Below are 20,120 nucleotides of genomic sequence, written 5' to 3' on the forward strand. Positions count from 1 at the left end.
GTGCGTTTGAGCTACGGTAGGAAAGTCGAGTCACTTCCTCCTTGTGCTTGTGCTCGCTCGATTCGTTAGCAGCAGGCATGTTGGCAGTTGTCGGAAACTCCGCTTCGACTAGGTTTCTTCTTATTTTTTCATTTGAAACTCGCTCCACAAGCTTCGAAGAACCGAGAGCCAATGCGGAGGCTTTTTAAGGCACAATGGCTACGACCTAGCCCAACTTTTTTGGAGCCGCTGTGAGGGGAAAAGACTTTTCGCGGAGGTACCGTTGTCTTTTTTTTTTTTGTAATTCGCTCTGGAACCAAAAGTCGGAGAAACATGAAGAAACAGTTTAATCGTATGAGGCAACTCGCCAACCAAACAGTCGGAAGGTGAGTTCTCTTTTGTGTTGTTGTACACTACACAGCAGCTGACATGTTGCATTTTCTTTTGTGTTTTATTGGCATGAAGCAACACGCGGTGCTTTGAAGTCAAAACGGAACATTTGACACTTTGTACGTCATTTTGTAGTTCGAAATGTGTGTCCGAAAATTAATCTGCCTGCCGTTGACCAACATGATCAAGATTTTTAAAAAATGGGAGCTTCTTTTGAAAGTGTTGGAACTTATTCGTTCCTCCATATGTTGTCCAGGACACGCCCACCTAACCTATAGTACACCCAAAGCGGTAGTGGAGGGGACATTTTGGCGGATTTGTGTCACCCCGTGATGTTTTTTTTTTTTTTTTTTTTTTGCCTCTGAGAGATTGTGTGGCGTAAGCATTTTGGGGTATGTTGACGGCCAGTAACAGTGAAAGGAAACTAGTGGGCTGGGCCGGATGAAAGCCAACAGCGAAAGTGAAAAGATGGCAGCCAAAATTGCTGCCATTGACGGCGATAAACGTTTAAATCCAATCCAAATGGACTGGACATCTGTCGTCGTCAATGGCTATCTTTGCATTTGGGAGCTCAATTGCCGGTAGTATCGATTTCAGAACGACGGTTGATGGTCCAGTGCAGGTAAATCAATGTTATTTTTTCTGGTCATTAAAACAAGTTCAGTATTTTATGTCATCATTATTGCTATCTTTCAAATCATCGCACTTGATAAAGGACATGTAATACATTTGGGCACCTCATTAACAACATCACTGTCATTTAAAAAAAGCTAAAAGCTACAATTGGTGTCAATTCAAAAAAGCATATGTGAATGCAGAACAACTTTTCAAAACAGAAATGCGTGACATTGATAGAAAATATTAGTCACTCACACAACATTCCTCGGTGCCACCGGACATGATGTCACAGCACCGAACGGAGGGTTTGAGACATCGCTCGCTCACCTTCTCCTGTTGCCATAACAAACACGGTGACCGAACAGGAAGCGTGTGTCGAGACATGCCCGAGGAATCTAGTTTGCGTTTTTGCTCAGCGTGTGGCTACGGAGGCTCTACACCAGCCATGTCCAAAGTCCGGCCCGGGGGCCAAATGCGGCCCGTGGTCAAATTTCATCCGGGCCCCAGCCTCTGTCATAAATTCAATAACGTCTAGACCTCACACAGACTTAATAAATTGGTCAGCAGCACTGCTACCAGCATATGAAGTAGCTTACACACTAAATGCTCCTCTTCATTTACCTGCTGAAAGGCAGCAACACTCTAAGCAACATTACCTCCTGTAACCCTTCCAATTTGCTAAAATGGCGATAATCAACAACAACAAAAGTTGACTGCGTTGGCCGACGCTTCAAGGACAGGTGGAAATTGGACTATTTCTTCACTAAAATACGCAACAACTGTGTCTGCCTCATTTGCAAAGAGACAGTCGCTGTTTTTAAAGAGTTCAATGTGAGGCGATATAGCCAAACAAGACACGCTGACATGTACGATTACAGGGAAGATACGCAGCGAGAAATTGAAGCAACTTGAAGCTAGTTTAATTTCATAGCAGCAGTATTTCGCAAGAGCCCGGGAGCCGAAAGAGAACGCCACAAAGGCTAGTTGCGAGATTGTTGAAATTATTAATTTAAAAATAATAATAAAGCAAATGTGACACACAGAATGGCTTGCTAAAATTTGCTTAAATATATTGTTCTACGTAAAAGACGTCAGCCAAAGTCGGCCCCCCACGTTTTTACTGCACCAAATCTGGCCCCCTTTGCAAAAAGTTTGGACACCCCTGCTCTACACATTTTGCATCATTTCTGATTATTATCATGCAATGGCTTTTGTCATATTCTGTTGCGTAGACAACAGACGGGTTGGACAAGGTTGAAGTTTCAGCTTCTTTGCATCAGGGTAACCGCATGAGAAACATCTTTTTTTTTTTTTCAAAAGATAAACTTGCATTGCGTTGTTATTGACATTGCATGTGATTTTTTTTCCCTCCCCAGGGCGGAGAAGACGGAGGTGCTGAGTGATGATCTCCTCCAGGTAAATGTCACGTCATTTGAAGTATGCCAGTTGTTCAAATTGTCAAACTGTGGAATGCTATTCTATAGTTGCATTCACAAATGAGCAGTAAAAGGAGGAGTCGTCTCCTCTCTCTGTTGTTTTTTTGTGTCGCTCTCACAACATGAAATCGGACGCTTTGATTTGATTGGCACGGTTAGCATTTCTCTTGCATTTTTCCCGTTTCGCCTGTTGTATTGATCTCGTTTGGACACGTCCTGTTTCAGCGGGAGGGACTTGTCGTGGATTGTTAACTCTTTCCCGGCCATTGACGGCGACAGACATCCGTTGAATCCAGTGGTTCTTCACCTGGATTAGATGGAAGCATTCGGCAAAAAAGTCTCAGGGGTAGTTCTGCGAAGGATAAGACACGCCGACATATTTTCGTACTCTGACTAAATCTAGGCAAAGTGTCATTCTAAGCAGGATTCTTTCAACTGGTTTGCTCTACGGCACTAGGAAGTATAACAGCTCCGGGCAGCGCGGGCTGCTCTGACATCAAAAAATACTTGCGTCACATCAAAATAGTATACGACAATAGAACGATCACGTAGACAGGATGACAAAAAAAAAGGAACTCATTTCACTTTCCAAAGTGAAAAAGCAACAGCAAAAGGCCAAATTATTTGCTGTCCATCCATTTTGGTCTCACACTGTTGTATTGTTTTTGTGTGAAGATTCAACTCGTACATATTGATTTTGTGTACAAAGCTTGTTGACTGTTTTGTGTACTCATAAAATAGCTCAATAAGATTTCATTTTGACATGACAGAATGTACACGGTCACTAAATGACATTCTGACCTATTAAACAATGCTGTCTTAAAGTGCCTATGACAACAAAAGGCATGTTTCATATTTCACGCGGTATTTTACACTCTTGAATGAAACGGACCGCTTGGATGTGTGTGGAAGCGATCAATATATTTATTCAATTCTTGAATCCCGTGCCATGAAAATGAGTGATTTCCTGGATTGACGAAAAAATGCCAATTTGATGTCAGCGGGCTAATCATCTTCAGTATTCAGCAGTTCCTCAGTGTACTACACTGTGGATTCATCTGATTTTGTAGATTATTTTGTTTATGTTTCACCTCACGGCAGCCAAACGCACTGCAGGCTTTTGTTGCTGCACCAGGGAGAGGCGTGTGAGCCTTTTTGGGTTTCAAAAAGTTCCCGTTCACCGCGGCTAAAACAAGTCCGACAACTAGGAAGTGAGTAAGCTACTTGTTTTATATTATGTCAAATACTGCGATCATGGCACACGTTTTAATCAGGAGGTGGCTTGCAGTTTGTGGCTGACAATGCTCCTTGTCCACCGAGAAGGCCACTCGGCTGACGACCGGCGGGTTGTCGCGCACCGTGGTCACTTCCACCCCCTCGAGAATGCGCTTTCCTCGGTTCCGACCTCGGCCGGTTTTTGCCCCAAGAATGGGCGATTTTTGGCGTTGATTCCCGGCGACGAGCACTGCCGGCCCGCCGTGGCCACAGCAGAATGACGAGCCGTAACTTGTTCGCCGCCGGGGGCTGGCCAATCGGTGAAGACGATCGACCCCGCCGCCGTGGGTGACATGAGTCGGGGTAGTTTTGAGTGATTTTTCATTTTCGAAAGGCGAGAATAAGACTTGGAAAAGCCGCTCGGTTCGGGTTCGCATGTCAGCTAGCTGTCACGCTTCCTGTTTTGTTTACGCTCTTTCCTCCATCTCCGAAGCCGGGGCAGGGAAATGACAAAAGCCGGACTAACTCCGGTGGCATTAAATACCGTTGGTGAGAGGAAAAAGTTGGCAGTTTTGACCATTATGCAGTCATTTTGGCCTGTCGTACTAAATAAATGCATTTTTAGTATTTCCTATTCCATTTAGCGCAAGACTGTTATTTGTCATGACCATACTAGTTACTTAGCGATTGGGGAAAAAATACTTGGTTAAAAGGAATATCTTGTAAAAATATTGGAGTAGAGCATTTTGCTGCTCTCTGTCGTATTTTCCTAGTTCTGAATCTTCCCCCTCAATAGGCTGAATTCTAAATCAGATGAAATCGTGACCCTGCCGACGTCATCCTCCAGCTGGGGACGCTAGAGCGCTGTGATGACAGGCGGGTCAGATTAAAAGTCATTTCTCGCCATCTGCGCTTTGCCAAATTGTTGTATATAGTCAAATTGTCTCAAAATATAGTTCAAATTCACATAATAATGCTATCTGAGATTTTTTTTATGCGGTCACAGGCACTTTATTGAGAAGACATTTGAACAGGAACTGGCTTAGATATCCGTCTGCTAGCTTAGCTATATAGCTTCACCTGATATTTGAAATTGGGGATAATGAAAGAAACTTTATCTTATTCCGAATGCATGTGTGAAACGTGGGGTTCGGTACCTTTAGTGAGGTTAAGGACCACTGCTCTAATCTCGTTTCAACTGGGACGGCAGGCGTTTCAACGCCATTGACAGCGATAGACGTCCAATTGATCGGGACCGGGAGGCGCTGGCAGCACCTTCGTGTTTGTTGTTCCCCTATGTTTTGCGGTGGCCAGTGGTTTCTGCCGCCATTGAAGAGAAAATAAACCTTTGGACAGCTTGGAGAGATTGCCACGACGTTCTGTTAATTGTGCCTGATGCGTTTGCTCAGTCATGTTTTGCTTCAACTTTTCTGCTGGCTGAGCTAGTAGCTGCCGATTAAAGTCAAACATATTGAAACCTGGACAAGTTAGAGCTTGTTCAGTTTCTCTTACAACAGAAGAGTGAGTACCTTTTGCGGCGGAAAAAATGAAAACCAGACAAACTCATTCCAGAATCCAAACTCACTATTAAGCCTCGTAGGTTGAACACATTCGATGCCGACGGATTGGAAAACCGAGATCGCGGTCGTTCGTTTCCGGCGTCAAGTCTGGAGGCTTTCGGAGATTTCGCTGCACCAGTCTGAGTCGAGAACAGGCCAAATGATGAGATCATCGATTGAATCCAGACGGGGAAGATCATATGCGGTCTGGCTGCGACAGGGAGGGAGAGAGCGTAAAGCCATGAAAAAGATCAAATCTGAGGCGTCAACATGGCTAGATGAGAGAGTAAGATGGGAATCTCGCAGCTAATGTGCGTCCTTTGTTTATTTTGAAACAGGAAGAGGAAGCTCAGAGATCAAAAAGAAAACGGGAGAATGCCATTTCTTGTTTGGGTTACTTGATGACAATATCCTCTGATCGAAAATACCTTTCCGACTCATTGACGGCGAGAGACGACCAACTCCTAGAGGCCGGCAGGAAATGACTGCTTTAATAATAATGACGACCGACCGACCGACCGACCGACCGACCGACCGACCGACCGACTGACCTTTTAGCATCTCGGTAAACATGGCAATCCGTCAGTCCTATGTGCTGCGCACGAGGCTAGCGACATCTCCACAAACGCTGTCAACACCCTCGTGTCGTCTTTCCGTAATGACCGGATACCGACTCGACAGATGGATGTGCGTCGGAGAATCGTCTGTGTTTGGATTTGGAGCTCTTTAAACAAAGCGTGTTCACCAAACTTCTGATGTCGCCGCTCAGATCGAGAGGCGCGTGGAGCTGGTGCGCTTCATGTCGCACCACACGCACAAGAGGCTGGTGGCCTGTCTGCAGGGACAGTTGGGCCCGGACACCGAGAAGAGACACGTGAGTCCCGCAACGTCCGTCCTTCCGCTCGCACTCCGACACACTTTTGCCAATATGAACTAACTATGTTTGGACAACCTCTGTGAAGTTGGTCCCCCATCAGAGGCAGATTTATAGAAAAATGATGTCATTTGTTTGTGCTGCTATCGTTTTTTTAGATATTAACATTTGTTTTATAGGTCAAACTGAGGTCAACCACCCCCCCGATTTTCACTCAAAATGGCTAAAAATGCTGTCCATCGTTTGTGCTCTAAAGATTTTCGTTTGTGCTGCTATCGTTTTTGAGGTATTCATTTAGAATGATGACATCACGCAGTCCCCCATTTATTGCAAAATGGACCCGGAATGGTGCCATTTGTTTATGCTACGTTTGTGCTGTAAAAATGTTCGTTTGTGCTGCTATCGTTTTATGAATATTAATTTCGAGTGATGATGAAGCGTACCAACTCAATAACTGAGGAGAGTCCCCACAACTAGCGCAAACGTAGCACAAATGAACTGCACCCTTTTGGGTCCAGTTTGCAGTAAATTGGGGGGCTTGAGATATTAATTTTGAGTGTCACGGCTCGCAGTGTGACAAATTATTGACACCATTTTTAGCCATTTTGAATCAAAATGGGGGGGGGGGTTGACCTCAGACCTATAAACCTATGAAAGAATAGTTCATTTCTCAAAAACAATAGCAGCACAAAAACATTTTTCCGAACAAACGAATAGAGGTGGGAATCTTGGGGCACCTAATGATTTGATTACGATTCAGAGGCTACGATTAGATTATAAATCAGATATTGATGCCCCCCCCCCCAGCTATTAGCTGCTTTTAATGTTTCGTACATTAGCTACAAAAATAGTACAAAAATCCTCTCAGGCTTAAATAAACTACTATTTCAGTATCAAGTTAACGGTTCAAAACACTAAATAAAATGCTGTAGTCCCCATTCTGTATCAGCAACTTTAAACTACCGATACATTCAATTAATTTAATGTTGCGAATCAACCGTGAAAGTTGTTCAAATTGCTCCCGTTATTCCATCATTTCCCTTTTGTCTACTTTCTACATGTGAACGTTTTCAAACTGTTTCAGCATTTAAAGATGGATTCAAGTCAAGATTTTGCCTATTCAGGAGGAATTTGGATATAAAGTTAATTAGGTTCGCTCGGAAGGTTCACTACAACAGCCTTCCAGAGAAGTCTGCTTTACGATGGCGGCTGTTTACCAACGCCGGCGAGTCTATCATTTCGCATCTAGTTTTCTATACATGTGCTAACGCTGCCGAGTCTGTCATTTCACATCTAGTTCTATACACATGTGATATCTACCGTAGCATTATGTGGGCATAGTTTGTAGCGGCTGTCAGCCGCAGTCAGGTTTTTTTTTTTTTTTTTATCTAGCTGCATGAGTTGAGCATGATGTTTACTCTAGGTCCGTTCCTCATTGAAGACCGCGCTGACTGCGTTTTCGTTCCGCTTTACTTGGCATATTACAATAATCGGAATTTGGATGTTTGTGAATCGTTCTTGAATCTTCTACAGCCGAATCTTGAATAACCTAAGAATCGGAAATTTCGCACACCTCTACAAATGAATGACACAATTATTCTATAAATTTGCATCTGAAGAGGGGCCAGCTTCACAGTGGTGTTTGACCTGTTCAGGACGTTGAATGTCACGTAACAAATAAGGCAACGCTTGTCACGTGTGAATATTTTTGTACATCGGAATGGGAACATCATAGGAGGCCGACTCATTCACTGCCATTGACGGCGATAGACGTCCAATCTATTCGAACTGGAGTCCGAACAGACCGGACGAGTTCATATTTAGTATTGAATCGATGTCATGATTTTGACGATCTGCTTACGTCAGTGCGTGACAAGCGACAACTGGAAAAAAAAACATGAACACTTAAACAAATGAGTTTTAAGCAAATATAATATGATAAGAAATCACCTTTTAGAAAGTTTTATCTTCATTGTTTTAGTTGAAAAAACCAAGTGTTTAATATCAGGCATGGATTGTGCTTCTGTTAGATATGATCATTTCATCTTTATTAAGCATATACCTGTAGAATACAGTGGCAAAATATGTTTCCAAACTTTGAATGATCTCCTTAGAAAAAACTGCCCCTGACCGCCTTGTCTCAGGCCATGCAAGAGTGCGGTTCTCAGCTCGGGGAAGAGAGCGTGATCGGGTGAGAGACGATAAATGCCGGCGCGGCCGCCGTCGTAAGAACCGGTCGCTCGTGAAATTTCGAAATGCGCTGCGTGTCAACAGAAAGATGATGGAGGTGTGCGGTGAAGCAGAGAGCAGGTTGGCCAGTGAACTGATGCTACACGAATTGCAGATCGAGAGAGACGTTCTGGACCCTCTCAACACGGTGGCAGAGGTACACAATTGACATACAGTATATATATATATATATATATGTATGTCGGGTTACTTTTTGAATGGATTCTGTTGTTGGCAGGTGGAGATACCCAGCATACTAAAACAGAGGAAGCAACTCGCCAAACTGGTCCTGGACTACGACTCGGCCAAGACCAGGTTAGGTTTTAGTTGAAGGAGATGGCGGCCAACGGTGACCATGCCAGCAAATGACTTTTTGCAGGTGGCTCCAAGCGACCAAGTCCAGCAACCAGACCGTGGCGGCTAAAGTGGACTCCCTCAAAGACGAGATGGACGAAGCGCTGAATAAAGTCGAAATTTGTAAAGTAGGTTTCCCGTTCTATCTGACAACAATCAAATGGATGACATGACGGCCATTTGCAAATTCCAAGAAAAAGAAACCATCAGGCTACCCGCATTGCGGCTTTTCGGATCTGCAAAGCATTTTTTCTTTTGCAAAGCATTTGGAATTTTCCCGCAGGACCAGTTATCGGCAGACATGTACAACTTTGCGTCCAAAGAAGGAGACTACGCACGCTATTATCTCATGGTGCGTGTCACTGCGTCACATTTCTCTTGGAGATGATCCGTATTAACGCTGATCAACCTGTGGCAGTTATTAGAAGCCCAAGCAGACTACCACAGAAAATCTCTGGCGGTTCTAGAGGAAGCCATACCGTTTATACAATTTGAGCAAGGTGAGATAGTGATAAAGGTGCGATCTTTCAAGAGAGAGCAACAGTTTTCATTTCCCCCTCTTAAGACTCCTGGACGGAGAGACCGGCGTTCGGCACGGCCCTGGAGGAGCATCTGAAGCGGAGCAACCGTGAAATCGCCCTGCCTATCGAGGCCTGCGTCATGATGCTGCTGGAGACTGGGATGAAGGAAGAGGTACGCTATTGGGGAAATGTATCGAAATAAAACATGACACCGTCATCCAAAACGCTAGAAGGGAGGCAGGGCGTCGCTGCGGAAAACATCCAGACCGACGTCTTCTTCTGGGCAAAGTTTGTGGAAGTCAGCAGTTTCAAGCATCGGACTGCGTAACCTTCTGGATGTCAGGTCTCTCCCCAACCATCGGGCCGGGGACCGGCACCGGTCCGTAACGCATTTGCTACTGGGCCGCAGAAAAATAGTGAATCATTTGTGAACGATGGCAATCTGGCATGTGCCTCTTTACTCAGCTATACAGTGATCCTTCACTACTTCCCGCTACTTTGGATTTTTTTTCAATTAAAAAGAAAAAAAAAATACAGATGAGCTGTCCCGAGCCGGTCGCGTAGTGTCCCTCCTTCTCCCTGCTCTTTGTTGGTCAGGCAGTGCACTACACTTGCTTATTAAAGTTTACGTTGATTGACAAACGTTTAATGTTTGATCTCGCCAGAGAAGCTAACTTCAAAGCGCCACGTGCGTCAATCATTGTTCAACTTGTTTACAAGTTGCTGTGGCAACTCATTGTGTGTAAGTGAGCAGCTTGAATGGATTTGAGTGGACCCACTCGATGACACATTTAGTGAAGACCAGCATTTTTCTGCTTTCGTCTTGTTTAAAAATCATTCAGTGGGACAGTAACATGTTCAAAACTTATCATAATTGTTACATTTGAAGTGGTTAAAAACCGTTGATTAAATGTATATACACAGAGGTGGGTAGTAACGCATTACATGCACTACGTTACATTTACTCAAGTAACTTTTTAAGAAAAATGTACTTCTAAGAGTAGTTTTACTATGCCATACTTTTTACTTGAGTAGATTTGTGGGAAAAAAATGCTACTCTTACTCTGCTACTTTGCGCTACGCAAGAGTCTTTACATTTTTCCTCTTTATTCTACATATTGGAATGATTGATTATTTTTGCTAGTGTTCGAGGTGAAGCTAGGTTTATGTACACCTAGCTTGGCTAAAAAGAACACGCAGGAAGTCGATGTAGCTTTTGTGGAGTTTGGTTGCTGCTCCCCCCAGGTTGCTGTGAAGCAGCCTTATTTATTCAGGGGAAAACAATAGGATGGATGGGAGGGGTCAGGACGGCAACATGAGACATTGAGTACACTACATGGGGGCCACATGGCCCAGAACAAAGGAAAGGCTAACTAGACAGAGGTTATCCTATCTGGTAACTAACTATAAGGAAAGCATAAATGTTAACTGTATGCACAACAATTCCAACAGCTAGCGACCCCAAGAGTAGCTCTACCTCACGGTTTTTCCCTTATCACGGCGGGTTCTGGTCCCAGTAACGGGCAAAAAACGAGGGATCACTGTACTCATCTGAGGAGAAATGTGTGTACGTCCCCCTCTAGTGGTTGGCTGCCCTTACTGGGGTGTTTGCAGCCCAGTCAATGTAAACAGTAACATTAGCAGCTGTTGGCTGTGCGCCGCGGCATTTGATGGCTCTGGGCAGCTTTTTTTACGCTGAGCCAGCAGATGAGCCTACAACCACGTCCGCTCTGCATAAAAAAGCTAGCAAACGGGGCATCAAAAGCCAATGCACTGAGAGCATCATACCTCGTGGCGAATCATTTTGCCAAAGCCAAGAAACTGTTCACGATTGGAGATAACACATTATGCTTGCCACCGAGGATATTTGCCGTCAAATGTTTGGAGAGATCGCTGTTAAAAAAAAGGTTGATTCAACGTACGGTAAGTTACACTTAATGTTTGTTTTTAGCCCTGTCGTGTTTTTTTTTATATTCACTGTCTTTTTCTGTCACACATTGCCAGTCTGTCTGTGGACAAAAAAGGCCCATGTCACTCCGGTCCATGGTTGGGGACCACTGGTTTAGGGAACAGGCAGAACATTGGAATTTTGCTTTTACCTTTTGATCTAGTCCCTTGGTTGTCAATGAAATGTTTCTGGCCTTTTCTGCTCCCTAAGTGGGAACATTTAATTTCTCACTCTGCCTTCACCCCGCAGGGTCTCTTCAGAATAGCGGCGGGAGCTTCGAAACTCAAAAAGCTGAAAGCCGCGCTGGACTGCTCCACATCCCAGCTGGAGGAATTCTACTCCGATCCCCACGCCGTCGCCGGTAACGACCTTGTCTTTACGCCAGCGGAAATGGATTGACTTCAGAAGGTTTACTGGACGGTCGCTCGTACTCGCTTGTGCCCAGGAGCCCTGAAGTCGTACCTCAGAGAACTTCCCGAACCTCTCATGACTTTTGCCCTGTACGACGAGTGGACGCAGGCCTCTAGGTAAGAAGAACTCGAGTATTGTTTACAGAACGCCTAACTTTCTGGCGTCTCTTGGTTTCAGCGTGTCCGACCCCGACAAGAGACTTCAGGCTTTGTGGGTGACGTGCGATCGCTTGCCAAAGACTCACAAAGCCAACTTTAGGTACAGCGGGTGTTGTTTTTTTTGTTTTTTTTACTTTGTTCTTCATTTTAATTCACGACTTCATTGTACTCGCAGGTATCTCGTCAAGTTTCTGGCCAAGCTGGCTCAAGACCGCGACGTCAACAAAATGTCTCCGAGCAACATCGCCATCGTCCTGGGTCCCAACCTGCTGTGGGCAAAGACGGAAGGGTGAGGGAGGGAACGCCGTCGGTTCATTTGCTTTGCCGTCGTCTCATTTCGGATGACCGACCCCCTCAATCAGGACACTGGCAGAAATGGCCGCCGCGACGTCGGTCCACGTGGTCGCCATTATTGAGCCCATCATCCAGCACGCCGATTGGTTCTTTCCGGAAGGTACTGCCTCTGAGAGAAAACGGATACCGCGGCGGAGCCGACTAAACCCTCCCTCGCTTTCTCCAGAGGTGGACTTCAACGTGTCGGGCATGTTCGCCATGCCCGCCCACTCGTCGACGTCGGACCAAGAACTGGACAGGAAGCGTCCCGGCAGCCTGGTGGGGCAAGACGGGGACACTCAGCCCCCCCGCAAAGACAGGTACCTGTCTCGCGCCAACCTCGGCCTCGGCCCGCCCTCCCGTCCCAAGGCGAGCGGTCGGGCCCGCTACGTAGTGGCCGACAACTCTGTCACGGTCACCCGAGAGACGCCCGCTCCCAACTTTAGTCACAAGTGACATCTCGAAAGGGAATGTTTTTGTGTACTTTGTGTTCCTTCATCTTTTGTTTTGTACTCCAGTCCATTGTGTATTCTTGTTATCCCCTAACTTACAATTAAAGCTTAGGCCGTCTTGTAGACGGTTGGTTCTGTGTTGGCTTCCTGGTATCGGTCTCGTGCGGCGGTGTCCATCCTGCTTTTTGATGGGGACGTGTCTGTCTACGCTCTCCCGGGCGCTTTCTTACGATTTGTGTGTGTGTGGTTTGCCTTCTTCACTTCCTTAGCGTCGTTAACAAACCTCCGGAGCCCAGCCCGCGTAGAGCCGGCAGCGCTATTAGAAAGCAGCCGCAAAGCTCGCCCGCCTTCCGACCTCTGCCGCCTCACCGGGAAGGCGGGGGCGCCTCCCCGGAGCCCGAGCCCCGAGCCGCCGCCCCCGAGGCCGAGCGGCCGGGCGGCGAGGGCCGGGTAGTCGGCGCGCGAGAGGAAAGCAGGTAAGCAGCTTAGGCAGCCGCATCGGGACCGCCGTTCGTGTCGGAATCCACCCCGTTGAAAATGTTCAATCGCTAAGCTTTGATTCCAGGTGACGTTGACGTCTCCCCCGCCTGTTTGAATCTCCGCTCGGTTCTTTTGAATCAATGACACGATTCCGATCCGGCATGACGCGCTAACGTCGAATCGTCCGATATAAACCGCCGGCTCGTTTTCACGGTCAAGGCGTGGACGATGATATGGACCGATTTTTTTTGTTCTTGTTCGCAGTCCCGCCCGGGAGCTCGCGTCTACCCCGCCGCCACAGAGGAACGGTTCGGTCCATCTTGCGGCGGGGAGTCAACAGTCTCAGGCGGGGTCCAGGGGGCCCAGTCCTCACATGGTCCGCAGAGGTGAGTCGTTGGCAACCAAGGGGTTAAACCTTTATAGCGCACTCGTTTAAACACAAAAAACAAAAACCCTTGACCTCATTACCTCCAAAAATTTAATCATCACCCTTTCCGTTTCATATTACAAACATATCCTTTAAGTTTGGTAAGAATCCCTGAATTCAGACAAAATAATAATTCATAATCATTGGTGAGTGAGACTGTGTCCACATATCTTTACATCATATTTAGGGTGACGTCCAGTGGTATAAAAAAGTATCTGAAACTTCTGGAATTTCACACATTTCTGCATAAAATCACCAAATGTGATCTTACCTTTGTCAAAATCACACAGATGAAGTGTCAGTGTCTGCTGCTGCTGTGTGATACAGTGTCTGCTTTAACTACAACCACCCAAACATTTATAGGTTTTCAAATTTAATGAGGATAGTATGGAAACAATGACAGAAGGGGGGGGGGGGTAAAATAATTAAGTGAACTATCACATTTGATTAGGGCTGTCAAATGATTACAATTTTTAATCGAGTTAATTACAGCTTGAAAATGTAATTAATCGCAATTCAAACCATCTATAAAATATATATTTTTCTGGAAGTTATTGGAATGGAAAGATAAGACACAAGATGGATATATACATTCAACATATGGTACACAAGTATTGTATTTGTTAATTATAAAGCTCATAGGTCAAATGATTTCAACTAGAACAGAGTTGTGCTCTCACGTACCACAAGAGGAAGCCTGTGATATCGAGGCCTTTTCAAATGGACGGTGTTGTATTTCTGCTCTATTGAATGACTTTGCTGATTTTGTCAACCCACACAGGCACCAAGAAGCAGGCTCCGGCACCTCCCAAACAAGCCAGTCCCTTTGCCACTCAGACCAGCAACCAAATTCCGGGGTCACCGCAGCAGCAGCCGGCCATCACCCCCAGACGTCCGTCGGGCAAAGAGAGCCCTTTCGGCGCCCCCAATCACCCGCCCCCGCAGCCGCCCCAGCCGCAAGAGGAGGCGCCGCAGGTCTCGCCCCCCGGGACGCCCACCCCGCCCGGCACCCCTCCTCACGACGGCCCCCGCTCTCAGTACGCCTCGCTCCCTCGTCCCTCCCGGCCGGCGCCCAAGCCGCGGCCGCGCCCGAACATGCCGCCGCCCCCGCAACCCGCCCTTAGCGATGGCTGCAATGGCCTCTTTGGCTCCTCGTCCAAGATGATCACAGGTGAGGCTTCTCGTGCTTAGAAAGCAAATATTACAGGGTGGGCAAAGTTTGGATTTCAAATTCAGTTACTATTATGAGTTTCTATTTTGTGAGAAATTGCTGTATTTGACCAGAGATAAAAGGAAAAATAGATTCATTACAGCTTGATATTCCAAAGCAATGGGTGAAATCCTCAAGATGGAAAAAGCCCATTTAAATCCCTTTTCGCCCCAAGACATTGAAATGATCATCTGACAATAATTGTGATAAATGATTAGAAAGTGAATTGACACAGCAGGATTGAAAGTTTATACTATTTTCTCTGCCGTTGATGGCGATAAACGTCTTCACCCATTTCAACTGGGATCAGTGGTGGCCAAAGACCTCATAGTATGGCTTTGACACCAAAAATAAGTTACCTGGTTACTATATATATTGACCTATTCCAGGTCAATATATGGATGTCTTGCTGACTGGGTGCAATTTCTTTCATTCTGTCTGGCCTTTGGGTTTTCACCTCACGTACACACACACACACACACACACACACACATACGCACATGATGGGACCTGTGTATGTAACATTGCAGATGTCTGAGGTTGGCGGCGGCCTGCCTGTAAGACGGGCTTTGCGAGGCGGGCGACGGTAAGACTGACGCGCCTGCTTTGCTTGCATGCTTTTGTGTGGGTTAGGGTTGACCTATAACAGCGTGTCGCTAGCAACTCACACTCGATACATACGGCGTGAGCCGTACGTATTAACGCCGCCGTCCAGAGAAACTAACGTCAAATTCGTGTGACGCAACTAAACGGAAACTAACCTTGTGCTTTTTGTTTGTTCCGTGTTTCCGCCGCAGCAAACGACGGTTTCGATAGTCGGGTTCGAACCGGCGTTCTGTCAGTTTGTGCTCCCCGTCGAATTGATATCCAAAGTGCTAATGAGCATGCGCGTGGCACGTGATAAGTGTTATCACAGGTCAAATGTCTGTCGGGTTGATCAACCATTTTGACGTCATTGCTCCAAGCGAGTTTTATTTTTAGCGTATATTCATTTTGTAGTTGATCACTAACCTCTGTAAGCAATTACATATACGCAGAAGACTAGAATGTTGACGATATTGTGAGATAACAGCGTAAGGAAGGTAAGCAGTAAACGCGTAGGTCGCCTGGGTTTGAATGGCGTTTATTGTTCAAAATAGAATATTGACATTATGGTTTAGTATCTAATATAATAATATATCTATAGACGTGTCAAAACTTAGGGTACATTTGTTCGACTTTAAGCTGCTGTCAACAACGGGGAGTTTACTTGGTCGACTTGACAGAACGCCGGCATCGAACGATCGCTTTCGACGTCTGATCCTTCGGTGATAAGAATGGGGCCCTGAGATATGAGGTCAGTTTGTTCTCTGGCTGTGCCTGTAAACTTAAAACACAAGCTGAAAAGACCATTCCTACCGTACTGTGTTGGTATCTCAACTGGGTGCTCAAGCGCATGTCAAACCAAATAGGTTTGTGAACACATTAAGACTTATATTTTTGGTATTGCGAGGCGCCACCGTGACATGGGTACGAGTGTATTTGAGAAGGACGTGCGACTAACGCTGACCTTCCGTTGACCCCGCGCAGACGGCGGCCTGGACCTTAAAGGCGTACGAAGAGCCTGGATCCCGGACGTGGCGTGGGGTCCACCGCCGCCGCTCCCCACCGACCCGGCGCCGCCCCTCGACTCGGACCCGGAGAGCACCTCGCTCTGAGCCCTACCGCCTCCATTTTGAGACGCCGCGCCACGCTTTTATGACAATCTTTTTCCTTGTTAATCTATTTAAGGCACAAGCAGATTGTAAAGTGCTCGTGTAATTGAGAGGACCAAAGAGAGGGGAGGGGCGGGGCCGTGTTGCTTCATCGCTGGTTGTCGTTGACCTAAAGTGCAATATTGGCACATATTTGCTTCCGGTTTTCATATAGTATTTTAGCAAAAGGGGTACCATTACTTTGAGATCAATATTTTATTAGACTGATTTTATGAGATTCTATTTGTTATTTAAGCATCTAATATTCCAACGCTGGCAAATTCCACTCCCAAAATTTGAGGAAAGCTTTGACCTAAAATATGAAAAGGTCAAATTTTCTCAACTCGCACTTTTCTTGACAATCTTGGGCTCTTTTTAGCTCCTTTTTACGGTCGCTGCCATATTACTTGTGATGATTAAAGTTTGTTCCAAACTTGACGCTGGTCCGATCAACTCATTCGCTGCCATTGCTGATAACAGACAGCCCATCCATTTTAACGGGGACGGACGGCAGTAGAGGTCTAAATGGATATCGCCGTCAGAGTGGACATTATTTACTACAAATTAAAATGGTTCATTTGTGTGTTTGTGTTTGAGCAGATCTTCAAAAATCCACACACAAAGTGCAATTGTAGGAATGTAATATTTTCACTTTTTATTTTTTTGTTATAAATATGGGAAGTCATTTGTACTTTTTCCCCCCACCTCAAAAAGTAAATGTAAAAGTATACATAGTGTACGAATCGGTTTTGGCCAAGAGTTTTCATATCGCTTCATCACTAATTTAAGTAAATAACATTTCCAGAATATCCAAGTCCCCCGCCTCCTATTATTATTATTATTATTATTGACTTTCCTATATTTGATTTTAAAATTAAGAGTTTTCTGCTAAAATATTGCCTATAAAAACGCAAAAAAACAACAAAAATGAATGAATGAAATGAAAAAAATAATGGATCGAAATTATTTTTCCAAACAGACCTTGCACCTTAGACGCTATTTGCTTTGCTTAGCCAAAACCACCTAAGGACCAAAGAGGCAAGATGGATATATTTCTTTTTTTTTTTTCAAACCTAAGCTTTCAAAAGCGAAAACTACTGAGCAAGAACCAAGGATTGAAAATTTGGACCATGAAATGCCAGAAAGCACCGCCAAAACAGGTACCGGCTGGCCAAGCGGACTGCGGCTTCGGCGGTCGCCGAGGCAAAAACTCACGGGACATGGGAGGAGTTTGGCGAGGCCGTGGAAAACAACTTCCGGACGGCCTCGAGGAAATTCTGGTCCACCAGCCGGTGTCTGTGGAGAGGAAAGCAGTGCACCATTAACACTGTGTATAGTGGAGATGGGGTACTTTTGACCTCAACTCGGGACGACGTGAGTCGGTGTGGAGAATACTTTGAAGACCTCAATTCCACCGACAGGCCTTCCTTTGAGGAAGCAGAGTCTGGGGACTTAGAGCTGGGCTCTCCGATCTCTGGGGTCGAAGTCACTGAGGTGGTTGGAAACCTCGGCGGAAAGGCCCTCGGGGTCGATGAGATCCGCACGGAGTTCCTAAAGGCTCCGTATGTTGTGGGGCTGTCGTGGCTGACACGCCTCTACAACATTGCGTGGACATCGGGGACAGTGCCTCTGGATTATCACGGAAGCCCAACGTGTGCACTGAGCAAGACTGACGCTGACAAGCCCACGTCTGCACCACCAAGTCTCGCAACCAGTTCTCCTGGACTGTCCACGACAAAGGGCAGAACTGTCTATCCTAACACGAGGAATGCAGGAGAACACCTGATATCCAACTGATAACACGAATGACAAGACTCCAAGAGCCCCGTTGACGCCCAGGTGGCAAAAAAAAAACCCACATCCTCGTTGCCCGGACAACAGTAACTCCCAAATCCTCCTGTCCAATCCACAGACAAACAATAATCCCAAAAACACTCCTCTTCCTGCCCACGGACCGCCCCGTGAGAGCCTTCAAAAGACTCATGTTTAACTAAGCGTTGTCATTTTTCTTGGGAACTTTTATTGACATAAGATAGGGTGACCTTGTGTTGAGTGTATCTGTTTGCCGTTTTGATCTCCATCGATCCGAATAAATTGTCAATTTGTTCCCGGTGAGCTTTCTTTGAACCGTTCAAAATGGAGACAGTACAACGTGTTAACACTAGAGTGAACGCGCGGATTTTGGCTTTCCGGTCGACTTGCTGGGGCTGCGCCAGCGGGATACCTACTGTTTCGGCTGTTGCGGTTCTGGCGGCTTGGCTGGGAGGCCGAATTCCTTCAATCATCACCTCCAAATCTGAGACCATGGTCCTCAGTCGGAGAAGGGTGGCATCCCCTCTGCGGGTCGGGGATGAGATCCTGCCCCAAGTGGAGGAGTTCAAGTATCTTGGGGTCCTGTTCATGAATGAGATCGACAGCCAGATCAGTGCAGCGATGCGGACGCTGCACCGGTTCGTAGTAGTTGAGCCGAAAGGTGAAGCTCTCGATTTACCGGCCAATCTAGGTTCCTACCCTCACCTATGCTCACGAGCTGTGGGTCGTGACCGAAAGGACAAGATGTACAAGCGGCCAAAATGAGTTTCCTCCGCAGGGTGTCCGGGCTCTCAGAGATAGGGTTAGAAGCTCTGTCATTCGGGAGGGACTCCGTGTCGAGCCGCTCCTCTGCGTTTAGAGGAGCCAGTTAAGGTGGCTCGGGCATCTGGTTCGGATGCCTCCCTGGAGAGGTGTTCCGGGCATGTCCCACCGGCGGGAGCCCCCGGGGACGACCCGGAACACGCTGGAGAGACTGTGTCGCTCGGCCGGCCTGGGAAGGCCTTGGGATCCCGCTGGAGGAGCTGGTTGTAGTGGCTGGGGAGAGGGAAGTCTGGGTATCCCTGCTAAAGCTGCTGCCCCCGCAACCCGACCCCGGATTAAGCGGCAGATGATGGATGGACGAAACGCCAGAGCGCACCGCCAAAATAGTGAGTCGAGTATCAATCTGCCCCACTAAAGATGTTAATTGTACAACAGAGCCACCACCGGTGGGTGTACCATATTCAATGGATGACGATCTTGGCGAAAATGATAGCTGTCCTAAGCAGCCTGATTTAGAATTGCCCTCAAAAATGATGGGGAAAAAAACGCTCATTTTCAACTTATTATTATAAATGTTCTTGTAAGTTCATTTTATTGCTGACACTGCGTTTCTGGGTCAAGAACATGTTGTGCCCCCCCGCTCCAAAAGTCAAACTCCGCATCTAATTTTTTAGAACAGTGTGGCCCAAGTCCGGTTCTCCAGCACCTATACGGCTTGTTTTCCACGTCGACCTCCTTTAACACAGCTGCATCAAATGATCAGCGGGAGCCTGATAACAATTCCGATTATTTGATTCAGGTGTGTTGGAGGCGGGAGACACAGAAAACAAAGCGGATAGAGGCTCTCGAGGACTGGACTTGGGCACCCCTGTTTTAGAAGGAAAAAAAATAGCGTGTCAAGGAGACATTTTTTAGTTGACGGTGGCCAGAAAGAAAAACTGATAGGCCTGCAGCAGTCTTGTTGAGTTGGACTGGAAGGGAGTGGCCCTCCTCAAGCCCAGTAGCCGATGACAAACACGGCCACGCTAAGGCAAAGCAACAGGTTGGCGTTGACCACTTTTTTCAGACGCGGATCTTCCTTGAGTAGATGGAGGTCGGGAACGACGGGCTCTGCTCGGAAGGCACCCTTCTCCGCCTCCTTTTTCCGCCGCTCCATCCCGCACAACCAGTAGAGCGCGGACAACAGCCTGGACGGCTGTCGCGCACCGGACGCCGAGTC

General features: G+C 46.5%; 2 protein-coding genes across 5 annotated transcripts in view; one reads left to right on the plus strand and one right to left on the minus strand.

Annotated features, from left to right (window-relative positions):
* Positions 1-16,765, plus strand: arhgap17b (Rho GTPase activating protein 17b). Of its 4 annotated transcripts, XM_057861155.1 has the most exons (20): positions 2-365; positions 2,364-2,403; positions 5,967-6,071; positions 8,186-8,262; positions 8,346-8,457; positions 8,539-8,615; positions 8,680-8,782; positions 8,938-9,006; positions 9,073-9,154; positions 9,220-9,347; positions 11,373-11,484; positions 11,569-11,650; positions 11,712-11,792; positions 11,868-11,981; positions 12,055-12,146; positions 12,213-12,345; positions 13,222-13,343; positions 14,166-14,555; positions 15,125-15,180; positions 16,164-16,313. In XM_057861155.1, exons 1-19 carry the CDS (start codon positions 313-315, stop codon positions 15,130-15,132), a joined length of 1,980 nt encoding a protein of 659 aa, XP_057717138.1. In that variant the 5' UTR covers positions 2-312; the 3' UTR covers positions 15,133-15,180; positions 16,164-16,313. The 4 variants fall into 4 exon arrangements, with proteins under 4 accessions (XP_057717136.1, XP_057717138.1, XP_057717135.1 ...); XM_057861153.1 differs by lacking the exon at positions 15,125-15,180 and having other exon boundaries at positions 1-365; positions 8,216-8,262; positions 16,164-16,765; XM_057861152.1 differs by lacking the exon at positions 15,125-15,180 and having other exon boundaries at positions 16,164-16,765.
* Positions 16,329-20,120, minus strand: part of slc5a11 (solute carrier family 5 member 11) — a 14,884-nt gene continuing 11,092 nt past the window's right edge. Inside the window, exon 15 of the mRNA XM_057861156.1 lies at positions 16,329-20,119. Within this exon, the coding sequence (XP_057717139.1) occupies positions 19,893-20,119 (227 nt within the window). The 3' untranslated portion in view covers positions 16,329-19,892. The remainder of the gene's footprint in view (position 20,120) is intronic.

This window comes from Corythoichthys intestinalis, chromosome 16, assembly GCF_030265065.1.
Source record: "Corythoichthys intestinalis isolate RoL2023-P3 chromosome 16, ASM3026506v1, whole genome shotgun sequence".
Lineage (NCBI taxonomy): Eukaryota > Metazoa > Chordata > Actinopteri > Syngnathiformes > Syngnathidae > Corythoichthys > Corythoichthys intestinalis.